The 22,452-nt window shown below is 45.7% G+C and overlaps 1 protein-coding gene across 1 annotated transcript; it reads left to right on the forward strand.

The window, feature by feature from the left end:
* Positions 1 to 3,593: 3,593 nt before the first annotated feature.
* Positions 3,594 to 15,582, forward strand: LOC138349647 (cytosolic carboxypeptidase 6-like). Its single transcript, XM_069313994.1, has 6 exons — positions 3,594 to 3,621; positions 5,210 to 5,334; positions 12,022 to 12,116; positions 13,785 to 14,001; positions 14,838 to 15,009; positions 15,175 to 15,582. The coding sequence occupies exons 1-6, from the start codon at positions 3,594 to 3,596 to the stop codon at positions 15,390 to 15,392; spliced, it is 855 nt and encodes a 284-aa protein (XP_069170095.1). The 3' UTR covers positions 15,393 to 15,582.
* Positions 15,583 to 22,452: the final 6,870 nt, after the last annotated feature.

Here is a 22,452-nt window from a genome sequence, read left to right on the forward strand (position 1 = left end):
ACTGCTACACACGACAACCAACCCCCCCCCCCCCTGGACCAATACCTCAAGTTAACAACGCACTTGCATTTCAAGGACGAACAATCAGGACATGTTCCTTTCACTTCTGCCTATATTACCCTTACAACACGCGCTAGCCATAATTACAATTTTCACTTTACACCAATAACAATACACACCGCCTACACCTTTATGTCCACCTCATACCATCCCTTCAAACTTCCTTATTCAACTACCAAAATACTTATCTATTGCATCACCCCTTCATACCTTGTTTTACATTTTTCACAATCTATTTGCCAGTCAATCACCTCAAACACCACCTATCGTCATGTACATTTACATTGCTACACATCGAGTGGGTGACACTTCAATATACACGACTGCGTTAGGCCCTTAGTGACCACGTTCTTATTAACTACTTTAACCCTACCTTACATTGCCTGTAAAAGTGTTGCTTTAACACATTAATATGCTTACTCATCCGGTCTATACAGTTTCCCATTAACAACAAACATGTTATTACTTCCTACTTTGTGTTATTGCACCAACCTCTCAATGGGACACTTATTTAATATGTCAATATTTATTCTTCAACGTTGAAAAACTTACGAAAGGATTATATCTTCAATACTTCCACCCACTATTTTATTCAAACTTTAATCACTTTTATTCCAACTTTAATAACTTTCACAACCTCAACACTAATTACTGTAAAACTACCTTTATCACTTAAATGTTGTGGAAGTTTTAATGTGACAAACTACTCTCGCCCGCCTAAACGTCACATTCAAACCCCCACAATCACCTTTAAACTAGTAACGTCCTCCAACCTATCCCCACGATTCTTCAAGATTAGTCACACTTACTCAAAAGTCTTCCCGAATAGGGCAGTTGAAGCGTCTCCGTGTTCTTCAGGACAGCCCAGGGGTCCTCCCAATCTGTCCGCTATTACCTGCAACAAGGCAACGTCATGTTACCAATAACAATTATTCAATCATGCCTATACCATACCTTTAATTGCAACATATACTTTCACTAAACTATTTTCATGCTCCCAATTTCTAATGCCACTTAAAAGCATAGATCCCACCTAGATACTCAACGAGTTTTGCAGCTGTTACTTGTGGCCTCGACACCCTCTGAGCACCTAATACTATTAACCACTTCAGTCTCACTTTACTACGCTATCCAATTACAATAGTACCACATTACCACGCCTCTAAACTTATACATATTCAATAACTACTTGCCTTAAACTCATACCGCCATCATAGATGCTAACTCACGCACCACATCTTGCCAAACCGGGACATCTGCCACCACCTTCTGCTCGCCACCGACTTGATTCATCGGTCCACCACAACCTTATTCTCTCCTCCACCTTCCTAAATCACCAGTCGGCTCATTTCACGCGATGCCTCGTCTTCCCACCATTACCTCATTCACTTAATAACGCTGAAAAACAAACATTACAATTCAATACACATTTATAAATATCTTTTAGTACTCATTACAGGTCACCACTAAAATAGCTGCCTATAGATATATAATCCCCCAACAGGGTATATACGGCTGCTGTAAAATATAGATTTTTGACCCTATGTATTGGCGTTTTGCGGGTGTACAATATGAGTGTAAGCTAGGGGATCTGTCACCCCTAGCGACCCCAAAGGGTAACGGGGTACCAGCTCAGAGTAACATCACGCCCTAACACTAACTTGTACACCACAACTATGCCAATACTGGGGTCAAAATAACGTTCCGTCGAGCCTCACCCACCAAGTCGACTCAACAGCCAATCACGTTTCGATTTCTCACTTGACGTCACATTCTCGCAACCTCTACTCTCATTGGTCGGCTCCACCTAATTGGATACTCTAGTAATTCATGACAATTATTTATTGAAACTCAAATATGTACACCAAAATGTATACCCAATGTATGAGAAACATACATATACCATATGTATGAAAAACAATGTTTGACTTTACACTCACAAATGATGACTTTGGATTAATTATTATTATAATGATTAAATAATAATTATACTTATTCAAGCTGTAAGTACAGTACAACACAGTACACTATAGTATTGTACAGTAACGTACAGTACAATCCCCTACGGTACGATACATTACAGTACTATACATTACAGTACTGTAGAGTACAGTTCCCTACGGTACAATACATTAACTACTATACATTACAATACACTACAGTACCGTATCATACAGAACAGCCAATGGCACAGTACTCTACATTAAAGTACAGTACTGTATACTACACAAAAGTACCGTACAGTACAATATGGTAAAAAATAAAACAGTACGGTACACTGCACTACACTACAATGCACTACACTATACGACACAACACTACAGTAACGTACACTCACACTTCGTTACTTGCCTTTCAAATGTAACAACGGCATCACAATTATAATTTGGTCTACTTAAATAACTATTTCTTGACCGTAACAACGCGTAATAAGCACAAAGTTCACGTGAGATGGGGAGGGAGGAGATTGCTGCAATGGCGGTCAATGCCAACTGACGCTATTATTTTCTTGTTTATTTCTTTATATACAAGAAGGTACATTGTGTTTGTGAGAATACATACCATAGTATTTACAATCTTGTGAAGCCACTAGTACGCGCGAGTATCACTAACGACCATTCTTAGTGCATTATTACCTTGCCAACCCTTCATTTTCCTCTCTAAACAACACCAATGTTTAATTATATACGTTATTTAAGCCATAGATTTAAACAAGTGATTTAAGCAAGACAAATGGTCTTGTGCTTTACAAGCACAAGACCATTTGTCTTTCCTCTATGAGGGGGTGCTCTTTTGGCAAGTTGTAGCGGCATCACCAACTTAAAGGTGGTTAAGGGCCTCCCTTAAGGGAATGAGGGGCCCCTAATGGTGATGCTGAGGCCCCCTCTTCTCTCTTTAGGTGGGTGAAAGATCCGGTAAGGTACTCACAGAACTCCCTTAAAGCGATTATGAACCCATTTACTTGGGTAAAGAGCTCCCTTAAAGCGAATATGAACCCATTTGCATGGGTAAAGAGCTGCCTTAAGGCGAGTATAAACCCAATTTGGTGGTTCTCACGCAATTCTGCAGAACCAGCACCCTTTCCCCCCTGTGGTTCACGGTGGCACCATCTCCCCTGTGGTTCACGGTTCGTGTGTATCAAGTCAGAAACAATTCAGCTTGGTAATCCAATGGAGACGGGCTCCCTATTGTCGCCTGACTGCCCGCACTTCCCTCGAATTTAAAACACAATTATAAAATTACATTTTGGGTGGGCGGGCTCCGTTATTGTTAAACTAGATTATAGGTTTGGAAATTCTATTTGAATTTTCGTTTCGTTCGAAGGTATTTTTTTTTTATTTCCAACTAAATTAAAAAAGACAATTGGTTAAAACTGACCATTTCTTTTGTTAAGGGTTTTGCCTTAGAGGTTTTTTGGCACACATGTGTCCATATATGTCGACACATGTGGGAGAGACACATGTGGTGTATATATCTGTAGCAGAAATTGTTTGTCTTCGGGTTAGCCTATCTCAGCTTTATCCACATGACACATGGGGGGTATGGGAATGTCATACGTCAGTAAGGAGGTTCGCCCCAGTGACACATTTTAAGAAATATCAGCAACTATAACACCCCCCTACCCCTACTTCCCTTGCAATTTAAATGATTACAGCTGAAACAGAGGTTGTATTGGCCATATAGTTAAGCAAATTCTTCAGTAGTTCGTAATTTTAATTTAAACAGTTCTGATTGGGAGGGTGGGGGGTGGGGGGAAGAAAAGCCTTTCAGAGAGCTTGAATTAATGGTCACTCACACCTTGATATAATGGCCACTCAGACCTTGATATAATAGCCAATCAGAGCTTGATAAATACTTACTAGTAAGCATCTTGTAAATCTCCTTCATTTACATTGTGACGGAGTTGAGAGGCGGGACCAAAGAGTCAGAGCTCAACCCCCGCAAGCACAACTACCTGAGTCTATTATGAACAAATCCACAAGGGCCGTGACGAGGATTCGAACCTGCGTCCGGGAGCATCCCAGACACTGCCTTAATCGACTGAGCTACGACAGGGTTTATGATTGAAGAATGCTCTAGAATCCTAATCCTTATCTTACTATTCAACCGAGGTACAAATGGTTGATTGAATTTTGAGTATTTAAGGTGAATTGGCAATCAATTACGTATTTGCATCATATTTAGCGTATATTTAATGGTTTTTAAAAAATTTCAATACGGTTTTAAATAATTTCAAGTCCAACCACTTGGACTGGTCCAAGCGATGACTTTCATTCAGGCAGGCCGGCGTTCGATCCCCGACGGTCCAAAGTGGTTGGGCACCATTCCATCCAGGCCCACTTTCTAGTCCTCGTAACCGTTTAAAGGGCTATATAGACCTACTGGCTTAGTGCTTTCTCCTGATAATGACCTTACGTCAATTCTATAAACTTGATGAAGTTAATTTAAAGTCAATCCAGCCAACCAGTGAGGGGTTTCAATCCCGTTGAAAAACATTCAACTCCCTAAAAGGCGGAGTCCTGCAATCGACTCTCACATGCGAATCAGAAACTCTCAATCACCCAGTCTGTCTATCACATCTAGTTTTTATTTTTTTTTATCTCCACTCTTCCATTCAACTTAAGGTCACCAACTTTCTGACTTCCATTTCCCATATTTTCCTTATTCTTTCAATTTTCATTTTTACTAGCCGGTTCCCCAATTATTCTCTCCCTCTCTTATTCTTCTTCTGATTTATCAGCTCTCTCTCTCTCTCTCTCTCTCTCTCTCTCTCTCTCTCTCTCTCTCTCTCTCTCTCTCTCTCTCTCTCTCTCATATCCATATCAGTTCTTAAGACTTCCTGATTCCGAGCAAATACTATTTTCAGTAATTCACACATTCTTGTAATTATAATCCCTGCAAAAAATATATCTTACTAAGATAAGGGTCTCCTTGATATTGTAACACCCCCCTTCCACCCCCCACCCCCCGTATGTTGACAATCCTTTGGATTTTTTGGATCAAATCCTCAGGATCTGACAATCCTGAGATTTTGAAATCCTAAAGATCCCTGAAAGGTATTTTTAGGATTGCAAGTCTTAATCCTTGTGTTCCTTCTTCACGTCACTTGGCGCCTACATCCGGATAATAAATGCGTTTCCGGCCACAGGTAACCTTGGGCGTGTGGACTTTGCGGCCGAGTACGACTACGACCTCTTCATCCGGCCGGATACCTGCAATCCTCGCTCAAGACTCTGGTTTAATTTCTCCGTCGACAACGCCAAGGCTGATCAGGTAAGGTGGCCCTTTAGAGAGGCGTCGCAATCTTCAAGGTTGAGGCCCTTCTGTTTGTGGACAAGTCGGTTGAGCGATGGATTCGGATGTTGCAGGAGTTCGATTCCCCGATGATCCAAGTTCCTTCAGCCCCCGTCATCGTAAATGAGTTCTCATATCCTACTTGTTAGTCTGTCCTCATATCCTTTCCAAGTGTTATAATCGTCCTTTTCAATAAAACAATAAAACCAAGAATTTGGGTTCAATAAAACCCAAATTCCTTGAGAAAGTCCTTCGGGTTAGCCACTTTCTCATTCTTATCTTTATCTACTTCTTTGGGTTTAGAAGTAATTTAGGACTTGATATTTTTCTTGTGCACAAATCTAGTCGAACCTCAAACTTAATTGGTCGAGTTTTTGCATTATTCCGATCAACATGAGGTGAAAATAACAGTTGAACAGAACACAAAGGCGACAACATTATAGAGAAACACAGAACAGAGAGAGAGAGAGAGAGAGAGAGAGAGAGAGAGAGAGAGAGAGAGAGAGAGAGAGAGAGAGAGAGAGAGAGAGAGAGAGAGAGAGAGAGAGAGAGAATGAATCCCTGAAAGAGAGAGAGAGAGAGAGAGAGAGAGAGAGAGAGAGAGAGAGAGAGAGAGAGAGAGAGAGAGAGAGAGAGAGAGAGAGAGAATGAATCCCTGAAAGAGAGAGAGAATGAATTGGGACTCTTACCTGCCAAGAGGCTTGACGAAGACGAAGGAACAGTTCACACAGTGTTCATGGTCGTATTATGCATCCTATCTCATCCCAAAGTCGTCCAGGAGGCGAGATTCCTATCCCATACACTGCTAGGTCAGGGGCCCAGGGGGCCCCTAGCCAGACCACGGCTCCTCTGATGGTCTACGACCGTCCCAAAATTGGGGAATTATACACCAGGTGGGGCCCATTAATCCCTATTTAAATAACATGAGTTCCTTGCCACTGAAGACATTTTATATTGTCCCGTCAGATGTTCAACAATTGGGTGGAGCTTGGGTTCAGATAGGGTCCGGGAACACGGACCCACTTAAGGGTTGTGGACTTCGTAAATCGGTCCTCAAACAACGATCAGGGCCAAGGGTGCCCTAAATGAACCCTGTGAGGCCCAGCAGTTCAAATGTGCTTCTAATGGGCCCCTGCAGGCTAAGGGTGGCCCTGATGGACCCTACAGGATCAAGTATCCACACGTGTCCTAGATAGACAAGGGTGCCCTAGATACATGGTTCAGGGGTAGCAAGCCAAGGGTGCCCTACGTAGATCCTTCAGGGGTTAGCAGGCCAAGGGTGCCCTAGGTGGATCCTTCAGGGGTTAGCAGGCCAAGGGTGCCCTAGGTGGATCCTGCAGGGCTAGGGGGCCAAGGGTGCCCTAGGTGGATCCTGCAAGGGTAGCAGGCCAAGGGTGCCCTACGTAGATCCTTCAGGGGTTAGCAGGCCAAGGGTGCCCTAGGTGGATCCTGCAGGGCTAGGGGAGCCAAGGGTGCCCTAGGTGGATCCTGAAGGGCTAGGGGAGCCAAGGGTGTCCCTAGGTGGTTCAGCAGCGCTCTGAACACCAGCCAAAGAGAACACACAACTTTCACCTCAAGAACCCCTCAATACTCGTGAGAACTTAAGTAATGTCGTCAAAAATTGCAGCACATATTGTAGCTATTATTATTATGATTAATTAATCTACATATAGAATGTTTTTAGTATATTTGTTTACTTCATTGTAAAATATTACATTTTCTGAGAGCAGTGAGGGAGAGAGGGAGGGAGAGAGAGAGAGAGAGAGAGAGAGAGAGAGAGAGAGAGAGAGAGAGAGAGAGAGAGAGAGAGAGAGAGAGAGACAGAGAGAGACAGAGAGAGAGAGAGAGAGAGAGAGAGAGAGAGAGAGAGAGAGAGAGAGAGAGAGAGAGAGAGAGAGAGAGAGAGAGACAGAGAGAGAGAGAGAGAGAGAGAGAGAGAGAGAGAGAGAGAGAGAGAGAGAGAGAGAGAGAGAGACAGAGAGAGAGAGAGAGAGAGAGAGAGAGAGAGAGAGAGAGAGAGAGAGAGAGAGAGAGAGAGAGAGAGAGAGAGAGAGAGAGAGAGAGACCCGGACACAGCACGATACACCATCTTGTATTCTAATAAATTACATATATAAGAAAGAATTAACAATATCAAACAGTTTATGTTGCTAATAAATATCTTAAAAATCTTTTGAAGACACAAAATACTTGTAATTATAAAAAATTAAAATAAATACTATAACCAGACATGATCCGTCATTATTTGGAATTTAATCACAGCAGTTTTTGCAATAAAAAATAATAATTAGCTGCCCAAACAAGGTCATATAATTCAACAAAGACAAATCCACGAAAGCCTCCTTTCAATTAGTCCCCGCTGGCATGTGACATTCCCGTTTTCTATAGCGCTAAGGGAAAATGGGAGGCTATTGTTTCTATTTGATAGACTGATTTATACACAAGAAAGTACATTTGGAGTTTATGAGAGTACATAGTATGGATGTTTTTTACATGGTTGTAAATCCACTAGACACGCATGTATAGCGTTTCAGGGGGAAGAAGGGGGGAGGGGGTGATGGGTTTACCTCGTCAAGGGTCACACCCAAGGGGGTAGTTCGGTCATTAGATGGCGTAATTGGAGAGCCTGGTGTAAGGGGGGGGGGGGGGGAAGAGAAGTAAGGTATTGACTTCCTCGTCACTCTGTAAGTGCGTGTGTTGAGTGCGTGTGTTGAGTGCACGAGTTGATTGTTATAAGGGTCTCTTAATTTGTGTAAAGAATGATAATTGTGAAATTGAACAAAAAAATACGCGTTCGCGCACGCGTACATAACAGAGCCGAGCTGATAGCATCACTACAAGGCTATTGAAAGACTAGTTTAAACACTAATTACTATGAACTACGCACGAAGGTGTGTGTGAGGGGGGGGTCAGGTAAGCCTTAAGTGTCTATATAGAGATCTCTAGTGTCAAACTTGCTTACCTAAATGATTTGTAGGGTTCAGTCCCTGAGCCCATTATGTGCCTCTGTAACCATTTCCCCTACCACCCACAAGATGGGTATGGGGTGCATAATAAATGAACTAAACTAACTCTAGTGTCAAATTACCAGATTGATGAGCTTGCTATACTTTAATTCTGGGTTAAGTTAAAGTTCAGAGTAAACTCAGTTTATGGTAGACAGAAGTGGTTTACACCTGTCAGTGTAGGTATCCCTTCTTCAACAGTTTTATATTAATTTTGTATTTGAGGCAACCGTACTTCCTCCTCGACCAATCAGAACTAAGGCCTTAATAACGTACCCGTAGTTAGACCAACCAATCAGAGCCCAATCTTACTACCACCTCCAGACTGTAATGTTTTCACTCACGCGATGTACTTAACAGAAGGAGGTCGGCACTTCAACACATGCAATAATATTGCTTAACATGCAACCTAGCATGTAACTTACTGCCTAGCATGAGGGTTATCTTGAGATGGTTTCTGGGCTTAGCGTCCCCGCGGCCCGGTCCTCGACCAGGCCTCCTTTTTGTTACACATCCCCCAGGAACCAGCAGCCCGTAGTAGCTGTCTAACTCCCAGGTACCTATTTACTGCTACGTGAATATGGGCAGCAATGAGGATGCAAAAAAACTCTGTCCATTTGTTTCCGCCTGCACCGGGGATCGAACCCGGAACCTCAGGACTACGAAACACGAACGCTGTCCACTCAGCTGTCAGGCCCCCACCCTTCTGGCTAACATGTAGAAACGTCAAAAAAGGTCACTGGTAAAAAAATGACAACAAATCGGGTACTTTTAGCATCAAAAATATGACCCAGGTTTCAGAAATGCTAAATAGTTGCCATAGGAACCAAAATTCCTAACACAACCTACGCTTAAATAGACAAAATAGGGTAAAATAAAATAACTTTGAAAAACTTCCTATTTTGAGTGGACAAACAAGTTATAATTGCTGAATGCGTCTTTAGGGTCGACCGCTGGATGGAATGAACATGGCCTTACGGTGGGTTGCATTACCAATACCTACATTCTTGTGTTAGGGGAGTAACGATTGGGTACATCTCGACTTCTAGGACTCGAGAAAGGGAACTTGTGATTGCCCAAAAGTTTAACATTACCAACAGAGAGAATCAACGGCTCAATCCAGAACAACAAACACCTCAGCCTTCACAACCTACCCATCTTGAGAACATCGAAAAGTCCACTACGGGCTCGCCATAGCCCGTGCTACTTGCAACTTTTTGTTCCAGGTAGCGAATCTTAAACAACAAATCGGAAATGGCAACGTTTTCAACCCTCCTGGACCACAATGGACCGAAACGTGGCGACCTCCCATACCTCCAGACGTGTGGGATTGATCTCTGACGTTAGAAACCTACACAGATGGCATAGATTTAGAGAAAAATCAGATCACATTACACAGACAAATTACATGCAGGCGATGAGTCACAATAACGTGGCTAAAGTATGTTGTTTCGCTCCAGGACGGACCGAAACGTCGTCGTCCCTTCACCTTCTAGTATGTGGTCTGGTTAAATTACATATTCGCCATAGAAGATGATGAAACCGGTTGTCGAAGAGTGAGTGAACACACACAGTTACTCCTCCACGACTTTTGAGCCGTGAGATGAAAAAGAAAATTAAAAATTGGCTCCACAGACAGCCCCAGTGAGAGAAAAAGTTAATGTACTGGTAAATTGGAATTGTTGGTGGAGGCCTGGATGGGTGTGAGGAAGGGATAGGGTTAAGGGTAGAGGAAGGGGAGCAAGGTCAATGGATGGGGTGTAAAGGAGAGATGAGTGATGGGGTGGAAAACGAGGGGTAGGGGATAGGGGGAATGGACGGGCTGTTGGTGGAGGCCTGGATGGGTGTGAGGAAGGGATAGGGTTAAGGGTAGAGGAAGGGGAGTAGGGTCAATGGATGGGGTGTAAAGGAGAGATGAGTGATGGGGTGGAAAACGAGGGGTAGGGGATAGGGGGAATGGACGGGCTATCGGTGGAGGAGGATAGAGTATAAGGGAGGGGATAGGTACATCTCACGATACACAGGTACACTGTGGTACAGGAGAGTTTGAAAGTGTATTCTTGTACACACAGAAATCACAATTGCGTGATGCATCAAATGAACAAATCCACAAGGGCCGTGACAAGGATTCGAACCTGCGTCCGAGAGCATCCCAGACGCTGCCTGTTGTAGCTCAGTCGATTAAGGCAGCGTCTGGGATGCTCTCTGACATAAGTTCGAATCATTGTCACGGCCCTTGTGGATTTGTTATATTCTTGTAATATCACTCGCACCCTCGAAACAAACCTACTTCCCACAGGCACATACACCCTACACCCCCCCCCCCACACACACTCTACAAACTGTATGCATACATACTCACTATACAGTATACATGTAGCTTCACTATACACAAGCTATAGTGAATTTGTATGCATACAACTCTGGTATCAGCTCAAGGAGCTGGGATACGAGACTCGGGATATGAAGACGGAATGAAATTTCAATACATAACCTCGTGAATCATTGGGGGATCGAACCTCGGCGCTGCAGGGAGCGAGGCTGTTACTGATCATATGTTCCTGTTCATTATGAGAACATGTTCAAGATAAGTTCACAGAGATATCACATTATCGTGATATATTAATGAACTAATCCACAAGAGCCTTGATCAGGGATTCGAACCTATGCACGGGGTGTTCCAAGACGCGCTCTAGTCAACTGCACCAGGACATGGTGAAAGGAATTGCAACCTGAAGTTCTACTGTACCCATTAGGATTCCTGAGGCTTCCACTGAAGCCTAACTAGAGGTTTCACACAATTCCAGCCTCATAGTTCAATTTGAACCAGCACATAGGTTCGAGCCTACATCACGGCTCCTGTGGATTTGTTCAAGAGAAGTGATTATTATAATTTTTTTTACAAAATTTGATAGGCGATAATTTTGACATGAAAGTGATAGTAAAAGTGTCAATAAAATGCTTCTTAACACAAGGTTACTTAGAAAATTAAAATTTACTAAATAGCTAAACTGTTAATACAAATTTAATACAGTTTAGTAAAGTGTTGTAAAAATGAGTCTTATAGCCATTCAAGTGGTGTATATTGCCTTCTATAGAAGTCTATGACTTCTATAGAAGCCAATATTCATGTTGGCTTCTGTGAAAACTTGCTGCAAATCCATCTCTTTGATCCACAAATTGGATCCAATTTCATCCATCTGTGGATCAAATCTGAGATGGTGGGAGGTCATATCACTCTTAAAATTATCTTAGAGCCCTTGACAATTTTTGAATGACATGAAATTAATTAGTGAAATTAATTATTTATTGAAACTAATTATTTAATTATTGAAAATAATTATTTAATTATTGAAACTATTTAATTATTAAAACTAATTGTTTATTTGAAACTATTTAATTATTGAAACTATTTATTTAATTCTTGAAACTAATTGTTTAATTATTGAAACTAATTCTTTAAGTATTAAACTAATTATTTAATTACTGAAGCTAAGTATTAGTATTGAAACTAATTCTTGAATTATTGAAACTAATTATTTAATTATTGAAACTAATTATTGAATTATTGAAGCTAATTATTTAATTATTGTAACTAATTATTTAATTATTGAAACCAATTATTTAATTATTGAAACTAATCTGTTAATCTTGTTAATAGCGTTCCATCTTCAACTTGGTCAACCTTCACAAGTCTCGCAATCTCTTCTGTGAGGGCCTCACCCCGCTCGTCCGCTCCACATCCCGTCCCAGGTGGTGAGTATACCCGTCCCAAGCGATGAGTATGTACCATCTCGGGTGGTGAGTATATACCCGCCGCAGGTGGTGAGTACCTAGTGCCAGGCATTGCCTGCTTCGGCCTCAACCATTTGGGGGATTAACTCAGCAGCTTTTGGGTATTGGAAGCATTTTTTTGGATGCGAGTGTTGTTCCGCCAAAACGAAGAAAGGTTAGAGAGGCTGTATAAGTCCTTGGTGATGAAGCTGTCTGCTAGGCTTACGAGTGTGCATTTTTTCCCATAGGGCTTAGGAGAAATCTCCCATGTAATACACAGGTTTGCAACAAGGTTGATGCCACAGCTTAGTGGGCTAAGTTACGAACATAGGCTAATGGGACTTAATCTCACAATCCCTAGAGGATAGGATCAGAGTGGATATGATCACAACATACAAGATATTTAGGGGAATAGATATGGTGGACAAGGATAGCATCTTCAGATTGAGAAAAAGCAGGGCACGAGGTCACAGATGGAAGCTGAAAAATGCAAATGAGCCGAAGGGACGTAAGAAAGTACTCATTACCAGTCGTTAAGAAGTGGAATGATCTAAAAGAAGAAGTGATGGAAGTCGCCTCCATCCACAACTTTAAGGCCTCACTCGACAATGATTTTGAAAGACAGAGTAGTTAAGTTGAAACGCAGCAGGCTAGTAGGCGGGACATGAAGAGCTAGACCTCACTCTCCCGTAGGCACTGATAGGTAAGTACAGTTACCAATTGGCTCACCCAATTTCATGGCTCCTTGAGACTGGTTCAGTGTCTTACTGCGAGAATCCATGATTGTTTAGGGCAAGTGAGACTCGATCTGCTGCCTCTCGTGCCTGGGAGAGATTGTCCTCTTCCCGGTAACGGGGAGAATATTGACTTCCTCCCACAGATTCTATTTTATGCTTGTGAGTTTTTTGTATCAACTCGAGACCTGACTGTAAAATAATAGTGAATATTGTTATGATTATATGTTATTGTATGTGTATTTTGATGTTATTCGGCACCAATGTTTACGTTCTTACGGGATAAGATGAATAAGTTGTAAGTTATCTGTGATACACACTAGTGTTTCACACACAGAGATCACACTAACGTGATGCATCAAATGAACAAATCCACAAGGGCCGTGACGAGGATTCGAACCTGCGTCCGGGAGCATCCCAGACACTGCCTGAATCGACTGAGCTACGACAGGGTTAAAAGGGTTGAAACCGAAGTTCTACTGAACTTACTAGCTCAGTCGATTAAGGCAGTGTCTGGGATGCTCCCGGACGCAGGTTCGAATCCTCGTCACGGCCCTTGTGGATTTGTTCACTAGCGTTTCACCCTACCTAAGCATCACCCCTGGAAACACAAACCGAAACTGTCTCTATTTTCCGCTTGTTACAACTTGTAATAAAGTTGTTACATCTTGGCTTAACGTGTTTATGACGTATTAGAACGTTGTTGCAACTTGCTATATTGGCTGTTATAACTGGTTAGGTGGTGTTAAAAGTTGTTCGAACGTTGTACTAACGTCGTAGTTTGGGTGTGTGTTTGGTGGGACCCTACCAACCACAGGGTGATGTTATAACTGGTTAGGAGGTGTTAAAAGTTGTTCGAACGTTGTACTAACGTCGTAGTTTGGGTGTGTGTTTGGTGGGACCCTACCAACCACAGGGTGAGGATGCCGGCAGAGAGCGTGTACTACTACCAATCAGAGCAGCACAGAGGCCACAACATCCTCAGTTTCGCCATGTGTTTCGACGTGGAGCAGGACGTCTATCAGTTTGCCCTCACCTTTCCCTACTCCTACGCCCGCCTCCAGGCTTTCCTCCAGCTACACGACGCCAAACGCCTCACCTGCTACTGGAGACACACCCTCGCTTATACTGTGGTACGTGAAGGTTATAGTGTACTGGCGCAACCTTTCCTCGGGGGAGGAGATCCGCTCATGGGAATGGATTGGGATAAGAGAGAGATAATTAACAGGGGAAAGTGCCAAGCTAGTACGACTATATAGCACTGGGAAGGGGGGGGGTCAGGATAAGGATTTGGGATGGGACCGGGGGAAGAAATGGTGCCCCAACCACTTGGACAGTAGGGAATTGAACTACGACCTGCATGAAGCGAAACCGTCGCTCTAGCGTCCACCCCACGTGGACGCTAGAGCGACGTTCCACATTGGGAATGACTACACAATTTGTGCTATTATCTACTCTGTTCATGGTTAGGTTAAGGTTTTGTTTTGTTGGCTTACATTAATACGATGTATTATTGATGATAATATGGATTTGTAATTATTGAACGATATACTATTGAAATATACGGATTTCAAAACTATTTAAGTGTTCCCACGAATTCAGTTTACAGAAAACCAAATTCTTAAAAAATAAACGTTTTTAGCATAAACTTGTTATATTTTAAACCAACGATTTCTATTATATTAAAGTTTAAACTTGAGAATAATTTGTGTTTACGAGAAAGGTTTATTTTACCTGTTTACATGTAAAAAATTACTGAACCCCGTAATATGCTCTCAGACGATCACGAATATTTAGATAAACAAATCACTATTCTGTCGCCATTCAGCGGGAACTATACGAGTCGACACTATCACCAATATTATGAAATACGAAGGGAGGGTATCCTAAGCAATCGCTATGACACCGCGACTAAGGCTATTGACCCATGTGGGGTTATAGTGACTTATAAGAGTCTTTGTGTTGACAGATGAAACGCCGATGTGATGTATTGACTATCACCAGCCCCCACAACTACAAGGGACCCGTGCAGGCTATGGCGGAGGCTCGCGGGGCGGCCGTCGAAGCCTCCACGAAGGTCCTTCCTACTACCTCCCTCCGCGACGACGAAGAGGACGACGAACCGGTGCCTATTCCGCTAGGTGGGTCTCTAGTGTGTTCTGAGTGAGTGAATCTGGTGTTCTAAGCAATAGTAGATCACTGCTATAGTGTTCTAAGGACTCTCTCTCTCCCCACATCCCCCCCATCTCTCTCACGCTCCCAAATTCTTTTCACCTCCGGCAGTAACCACCTCTCTCCTCCTGCAGGAGGCGGCCGTGTCCCCAGGCGAGTGGTAGTGGTGATGGCTCGCGTCCACGGGGGAGAGTCCCCAGCTTCTTTCATCGTCCAGGGTGAGAGACAGAAAGAGAGACAGACAGAGACAGAGACAGAGAGACGTCCCGGCTTGGGTAGCTGGCCATTCCGTCCTCTCGAGTCGTCACAACGTACAGAAAATAGTGTTCTAAAACGCTCGATGATAAACTAGCTTAACCTAACGAGCTACACATAGAAGATCCCTATGATACATAGCACCCCTTTATTTGTCCGTTCAGGATTTTGACGTTTGCGTTATGACGTTATGAACGCATAAAATGACGTTCAAAGACATTAAATGATCAACGTTACGATGTATATTCTACATCATCAGAAAACTAGTAACAAATGTATAATTTCATAATAACACCTCAAAATTTTTTATTTAATTTTGTCAGTATTTGCAGATAATGTAAATGAAAAAACTAATTGGAATGATTTTTTCAGTTTTGTTTAGTTTCACCTAATTATTTTCTTTGTTTTCTCTCGTGGTTTGTGACTGTAACCGATCTCGTTGTGTTATTTAGGTTCAGTCTTTACCCATGTCTCTCACGCCTCTACACGCCTCTATACAGCTCTACACGCCTCTATACAGCTCTACACGCCTCTATACAGCTGTACAGGCCTCCACACGCCTCTATACAGCTCTACACGCCTCCACACGCTTCTATACGCCTCTATACAGCTCTACACGCCTCCACACGCTTCTATACGCCTCTATACAGCTCTACACGCCTCTATACAGCTCAACACGCCTCCACACACCACCACACACCACCAACAACACAACACCACACGCCCCCCACACACACCACCACACACCACCAACAACGCAACACCACACGCCCCCACACACACCACCACACACCACCACACGCCCCCCACACACCACCACACGCCACCACACACCCACCACACACCACCAACAACACAACACCACACCAACAAGCGGACTCCACTTAACAATTTATTCCGTTTCATTTACAACTCCCTCGATACATTGACTCGGTATCATTTCATTAACCTTTTCCAATGACCATTTTACGTCCCATTTCCCGCTCGGGTAGCTATGGTCGTGTCACGGTGACGGCCTCGGCTGACACGGCTGTAAACACCTGCCAGCTGACACGGCTGTAAACACCCGGCACCTGACACGGCTTTAAACACCCGCCAGCTGATACGGCTGTAAACACCTGCCAGCTGACATGGTTTTAAACACCCGCCAGCTGACATGGATGTAAACACCCGCCAGCAGACACGGCTTTAAACACCCGCCAGTAGATACGGCTTTAAACACCCGCCAGTAAGTAAGTAAGTAATTATCAAAAGAAGGCACCAAACCGGGAAGGCTATGTAGCACCATCAAATACGCAAAATAATCAGAGGGCGCTAAATATCACCAAGGATGCCAATACGAGAACAAAAACGCATAAGGCGAACGATATCAAAAGTATCCGAGTCACCAAGAATTCTATCGAGGGACAGGTGACCGCGAGGGGCGGTCGGAAAGCAAAACATACGCTCGTCCTGGAAGTCAGGACATTCAAGAAGGACATGCACGACCGTAAGAGGGACAATGCAACTAGGACAATAAGGAGCAGGGCGGCGCTCCATCAAGTGACCATGGGTTAAGCGAGTATGGCCAATACGCAACCTCGCCAGAGCTGTTTCCCACCGCCGGTTACGGTGGAAGGAGGACTGCCACGAGGAAACACAACATTTAAGAGTACGTAGCTTGTTACCAGTAACAGACAACCAAGAAGCCTGCCAACGGGTAAGGACTGAGGAATGGATAACCGGGTAAAAGTCGGAATACGGAATGCCCTTACGAGAGATGGGACAAGAGCGGACAGCTTCCTTGGCGGCAGCATCCGCACGCTCATTTAAAGACACACCAATATGGCTGGGAACCCAACAAAACTCAACCGACTTAAATTTACTATGAACGAGAAACAGCCAATGCTGGATCTCGACAACCACTGGATGAACTGGATTAAAGGACCCGAGAGCCATGAGGGCACTACGAGAGTCAACAACAACTACAAAGGAAGACTGACAACGAGAAAGTAGGAGACGAAGAGCATAGAGAATAGCATAAAGTTCCGCTGTAAAGATGCTAGTCTCCGGAGGCAAGCGACACATATAAGTGCGATCAGGAAAAACAACAGAGTAGCCAACACCGTCCGCTGACTTAGACCCATCGGTGAAGACAGAAACGGAGCGGGAGTGAGAAGAAAAGTGCTCGAGGAAAAGGCGTTTTAGAACCGTAGGAGGGGTAAAAGCTTTAGTGATACGGGTCAAGGAAGTACAAAACCGCGGAAGAGGGACCCTCCACGGGGGCAAAGAAGGAACAACACGAGGAGAAACATCAGAAATACGAACGGAAAGAGAATCCTGCAGGCGAGATAACCGGACAGAAAGAGGGAGGTGGTGAAGAGGAACAGGAACCGCAGGAGGGGTAAAAGTTAAAGCACGACAGAGGCGAGAGGAACGATGTTGCAAGGACCGCGCAAGATAGCGAAGACAGTAGCGATCACGGCGGTCCTGGAGAGACAGGAAGCCAGTGTCAACATACAAGCTAAGGACGGGAGTCGAACGAAAGGCACCAGAACTGAGGCGCAACCCAGTATGGTGCAAAGCATCAAGACGGCGAAGAGTAGAAGGAGAAGCAGACGAGTAAGCAGGGCAACCATAATCGAGCTTAGACAGGACGAGAGAAGAATGTAAAGCAAGGAGAGTGCGCCTATCTGCCCCCCAAGAAGTATGGGACAAGACCCGAAGGAGGGTAAGGGCCTTAGAGCACTCAACACGGAGGTAAGAGATATGGGGAGACCAAGACAAACGAGTGTCAAGGAATAACCCCAAAAGCTTCGCGGAATCTTTGTATTCAAGGGGATGACCATAAAGTGACAAAGAGGGACGAAGAACAACCCGTTTCCGCGTAAATGTCATGGCACAAGTCTTAGAAGTAGAGAACTTGAAGCCATGATCAGTGGCCCAAGACGACACGGCATCAATTGCAAGTTGAAGCCGGCGTTGAAGGAGAGGCGAATCATCACCCTGACAACAAAGGGTAAGATCATCGACATAGAGAGCGGAGAAGACACCAGAAGGAAGAGAGGAAAGAAGACCATTGAGGGCAACCAGAAAAAGAGTAGTGCTCAGAACACTACCCTGGGGCACACCTTCGTATTGCTGAAAAGAGGGAGAGAGAGCGGTACCAAGGCGCACCCGAAAGGAACGACGAGAGAGGAAGCTGCGGAGAAAGAGAGGGAGATGACCACGAAGGCCAAAAGAATGAAGTTGAGATAGGATATGATAACGCCAAGTGGTGTCGTAAGCCTTTTCCAGGTCAAAAAGGACGGCAACAACGGAGGTCTTCGCAGCAAAAGCAGTACGAATATAGACCTCCAAGTTCACCAGGACATCTGTCGTGCTGCGGCACTTGCGGAAACCAAATTGAGAAGGGGAGAGGAGGTGATGGTGTTCCAGGAACCACATCAGACGAACGTTAACCATACGTTCAAAAAGTTTGCAGACACAACTTGTGAGAGCAATAGGGCGAAAGTCCTTAGGGGAAGTACCCAGAGACCCCGGTTTGCGAACAGGGAGGACAACGGCATCGAGCCAGTCCTCAGGGACTGACGACGACTCCCAGATCCGATTATACAGACTCAGTAAATACTGAGACGTGCTCGGAGGGAGATGGCGAAGCATCTCATAATGAATACCATCGGAGCCCGCCGCCGTAGAACCGCAGAGGGCCAGAGCAGAACGAAGTTCAGAGAGAGAGAAGGGATCATTATAGGGAAGCTGAAGATGAGTGCAGAAATCTAAAGGACGAGACTCAAGGACAGGTTTACGAAGAAGGAAAGATTGGGGAAGATGAAGACCAGAGCTAACAGAAGAAAAGTGGGAACCCAGTTCGGAAGCGACCTGCAACGGGTCTGCCACAAGAGTATCATGGAGGTGAAGGACCGGTGAAACATCGGGAACGAACTTACCCGCTATCTTGCGGATACGCTTCCAGATCTGGGCCAGAGGGGTTTCGGACGTAAGTGTTGAGACATAAGATGCCCAACATTCACGTTTAGCCGTACGGATGGCCCTACGGGCCACCGCACTCGCTTTCCGAAAGAAAAGAAAAGAATCGGTCGTCTGCCTACGGCGGTGCCTCTTCCAGGCTGCACGCTTACAGCGGACAGCCCGAGCACAGTCCGCATTCCACCAGGGAACGCACTTCCGCGGACCCCGAGAGGAAGAGCGAGGAATAGAGCGGAGGGCAGCGTTGAAGACAGTGTCATGAAAAAGGAGGAGAGCGCGAGAGAGGCAGAAGGGAGAGGTCAGAGAGAGCAGCACTGAGGGTAAATAGGGTCCAGTCTGCCTTAGCAAACTGCCACCTAGGGAAAGAGAGGGAAGGGCGAAAAGAGAAAAAGGAAACAAGGATGGGGAAATGATCACTTCCATGGAGGTCATCAAGAACCTGCCACGTGAAATCTAAGTAAAGAGAAGAAGAGCAGAGAGAAAGATCAAGACAAGAAAGGGTGCGAGTCCGAGAGTCCAAATGAGTGGGCTCACCAGAATTCAGAAGAGACAGGGAAGAAGATAGGAGAAACGGCTCAAGGAGGCGACCCCGGGTATTCGTCAGAACGTCACCCCAAAGAGAATGACGACAATTGAAGTCACCCAGCAGGAGCACAGGCTCCGGCAAGGAGTCTAGGAGGTGTTTCAAATCAGGAAGAGAGAGCGGGACACTCGGGGGGAGATAAATGGAACAAACTGTGTACCATTTCCCCACAAAGATACGAGCAGCAGAACAATGGAGAGGCGAAGGAAAAAGTAAAGGAACAAAGGGAACATCCGCACGAATCAAGAGAGCAGAAGAATTAGAAGCCCCAGCAATGGCTGGGGGGGGGGAGAGAAAGGAATAGCCACGAAAACGACCAGGACGAGCACCAAGCATTGGCTCCTGGAGACAGACACAAAGGGGCGAAAACCGCGAAATCAGAAGTTGGAGTTCGAGGAAATTGGCGTAATAACCTCGAATGTTCCATTGAAGAATGGACAACGACGGGAAGAGAAAGGACAAAAACAGAGAACAAGGAAGAAACAAAGGCGAAAGAGCGACAGAGCACGTTAAAGAATATCAGGGTCGGGATCAGGGTCAGCAAAGTCAGGGTTAGGGGGCATGGGTAAACTGAGCAAAGACGGAGGGAAGGAAACGGGAGAACAGATCAGAGGTGGGCGGGCGGGGTCCGGAGGAGGAGGAGGAAGAGGAGGAGACAACGGAGAGGAGCGGTCAAGGACAGCAGTAGGAAGAGGGGGAGTAGAAAGAGGGGAGCGCACCCCAGCAAGAGCAGCAACCGAAAGGGAAGCAGGGGCCAAAGAAACCTCCATAGCAGGAACAGGGGGTGCAACCACTGAAACGGGAGGGGAAGGAGCAACAGAGCCAGAAGTAGGAGCTAAGGAAGAAAGCGAAGCCTTCTTACCCGCCGGGGAAGAGGAAGGAGAGGAGCCAGGCTTACGCTTCTGACTTAAAGAGACAGGTGTCCCAGCAACTACGTACCGGGCAACGGATTCCAGCGTCTCAACAGGGGAAGCCGAACGAGAGCACACACGACGGCCGTTAGGAGAGCGATGGACATCCGCCTGCACCGACAGGCGGCGGGGAGAGCCGAGAGATGGAGGAAGAGGATGGGAAGGAGGATCGGAGGGGGACGAGGAAGAAGACACAGGAGACATGACAGACCGGGTGGAAAGAAGGGGAACCCCAGACAGAGGACCAGGAGGGGGACCCCTCGGGAAAGAACTCAAAGGAACAGAGGAGGGGGCAGTGGGCGTATCAGGGTCCAAGGCCCGGAAACGGTTGAGAGTCTGAGGAAGGGGGGAAGGACGAGGAGAGGAAGAGCGCAACACGCGAGCATAAGAGATGTTAGTATAAGGCGGGAGCCGGCGAACCTGGCGCCTCGCCTCAGGAAAAGACAAACGCTCCCGGTGCTTCAGGTTAAGGACGGCCGCCTCAAGCTTGTAATGGACACAGGCACGGGAGAACGTAGGATGGGCCTCACCGCAGTTGAGGCAGCGAGCTTGGGGAGAAGTGCACTCCGACTTAGAGTGACCTTCACTCCCACACAAAGGACAGAGAGAGACAGTCCCAGAGCAGCGGAGGGCACCATGCCCAAACCTCCAGCACTTATTACAAAGTCGAGGAGAAGGAATATACTCCTGGACAGAGCACCTAGCACCAGCAAGAATGACAGAGGATGGAAGGGTCCTACCATCAAAGGTGATCTTCACAACGCGAAGGGGTTGACGTCGACGACCACGAGGGGGACGAGTAAACGAGTCAACCTGGAGGACAGAATGGCCTTGGGCATCAAGGATATGCCGAATATCATCGTGGCAATCCTGCAGATTCCGAACACCGGTTGCAACATGGGGAGGGAGGAGAATAGTGCCAACACTGGAATTCATCTGAACGTTCTTGGAGACCCGAACAGGGATCTCGCCAAGGCAAGATAAGGCAGCCAAGCGGGAAGCCGCATCCTGAGAAGGAGCAGCAACGACACGTGTACCGAGACGAGTGGGGTTGAAAGTAACACACGCATCCACGGAATCTACAAGATGCCGATGGAGGGAGAAATCGTCAAAAGGCGCAGAATCAAGAGGGAGGAGATCAAAGTATTTGGCCCATGAAGCAGGACCAAACAAGGCCTGATACGCATCAGCACGGGAAGGAATCGAGCGAGTGCGGTTGGGGCGCGAACGGCGTTGAGAACCCCTAGAGAGAGAGGGGTCAAAAGGCGCAGTAGTCACAACGAAAGACTTAGCCACACCAGGGGACGAAGTGGTCACCACCGGGGGCTGGAGGCTCGACCCAACCTCAGAGGAGGGAGGGGAGCTGGGGGAAGAAGTCAGGACGGTCAAAGGAGGAGCAAGGTCGGGGCCCAACGCAGCGGGAGCTACAGAGCCTGGTCTTCCAATACAGGCCGACTCGGGGGCTTGGTCGCCCACCCCACGAGCCTGAGAGGGTACAACGGAAACATTCAACGACATAGAGACGAAAAGTGACAAATTCATCCACGAATGTGCCCCCATACCCACCATGGAGCCACAATTAGAGGCAGGACACCCAACAGGAAGCTATCGCTGATCACGCCGGGGCCCCCTAGGGGTGCGTCGTGAGTATACGCCCCACAAACGCCACCTTAAGAACCGTCAGTCCGTCGAGA

This window comes from Procambarus clarkii, chromosome 77 (genome assembly GCF_040958095.1).
Source record: "Procambarus clarkii isolate CNS0578487 chromosome 77, FALCON_Pclarkii_2.0, whole genome shotgun sequence".
NCBI lineage: Eukaryota > Metazoa > Arthropoda > Malacostraca > Decapoda > Cambaridae > Procambarus > Procambarus clarkii.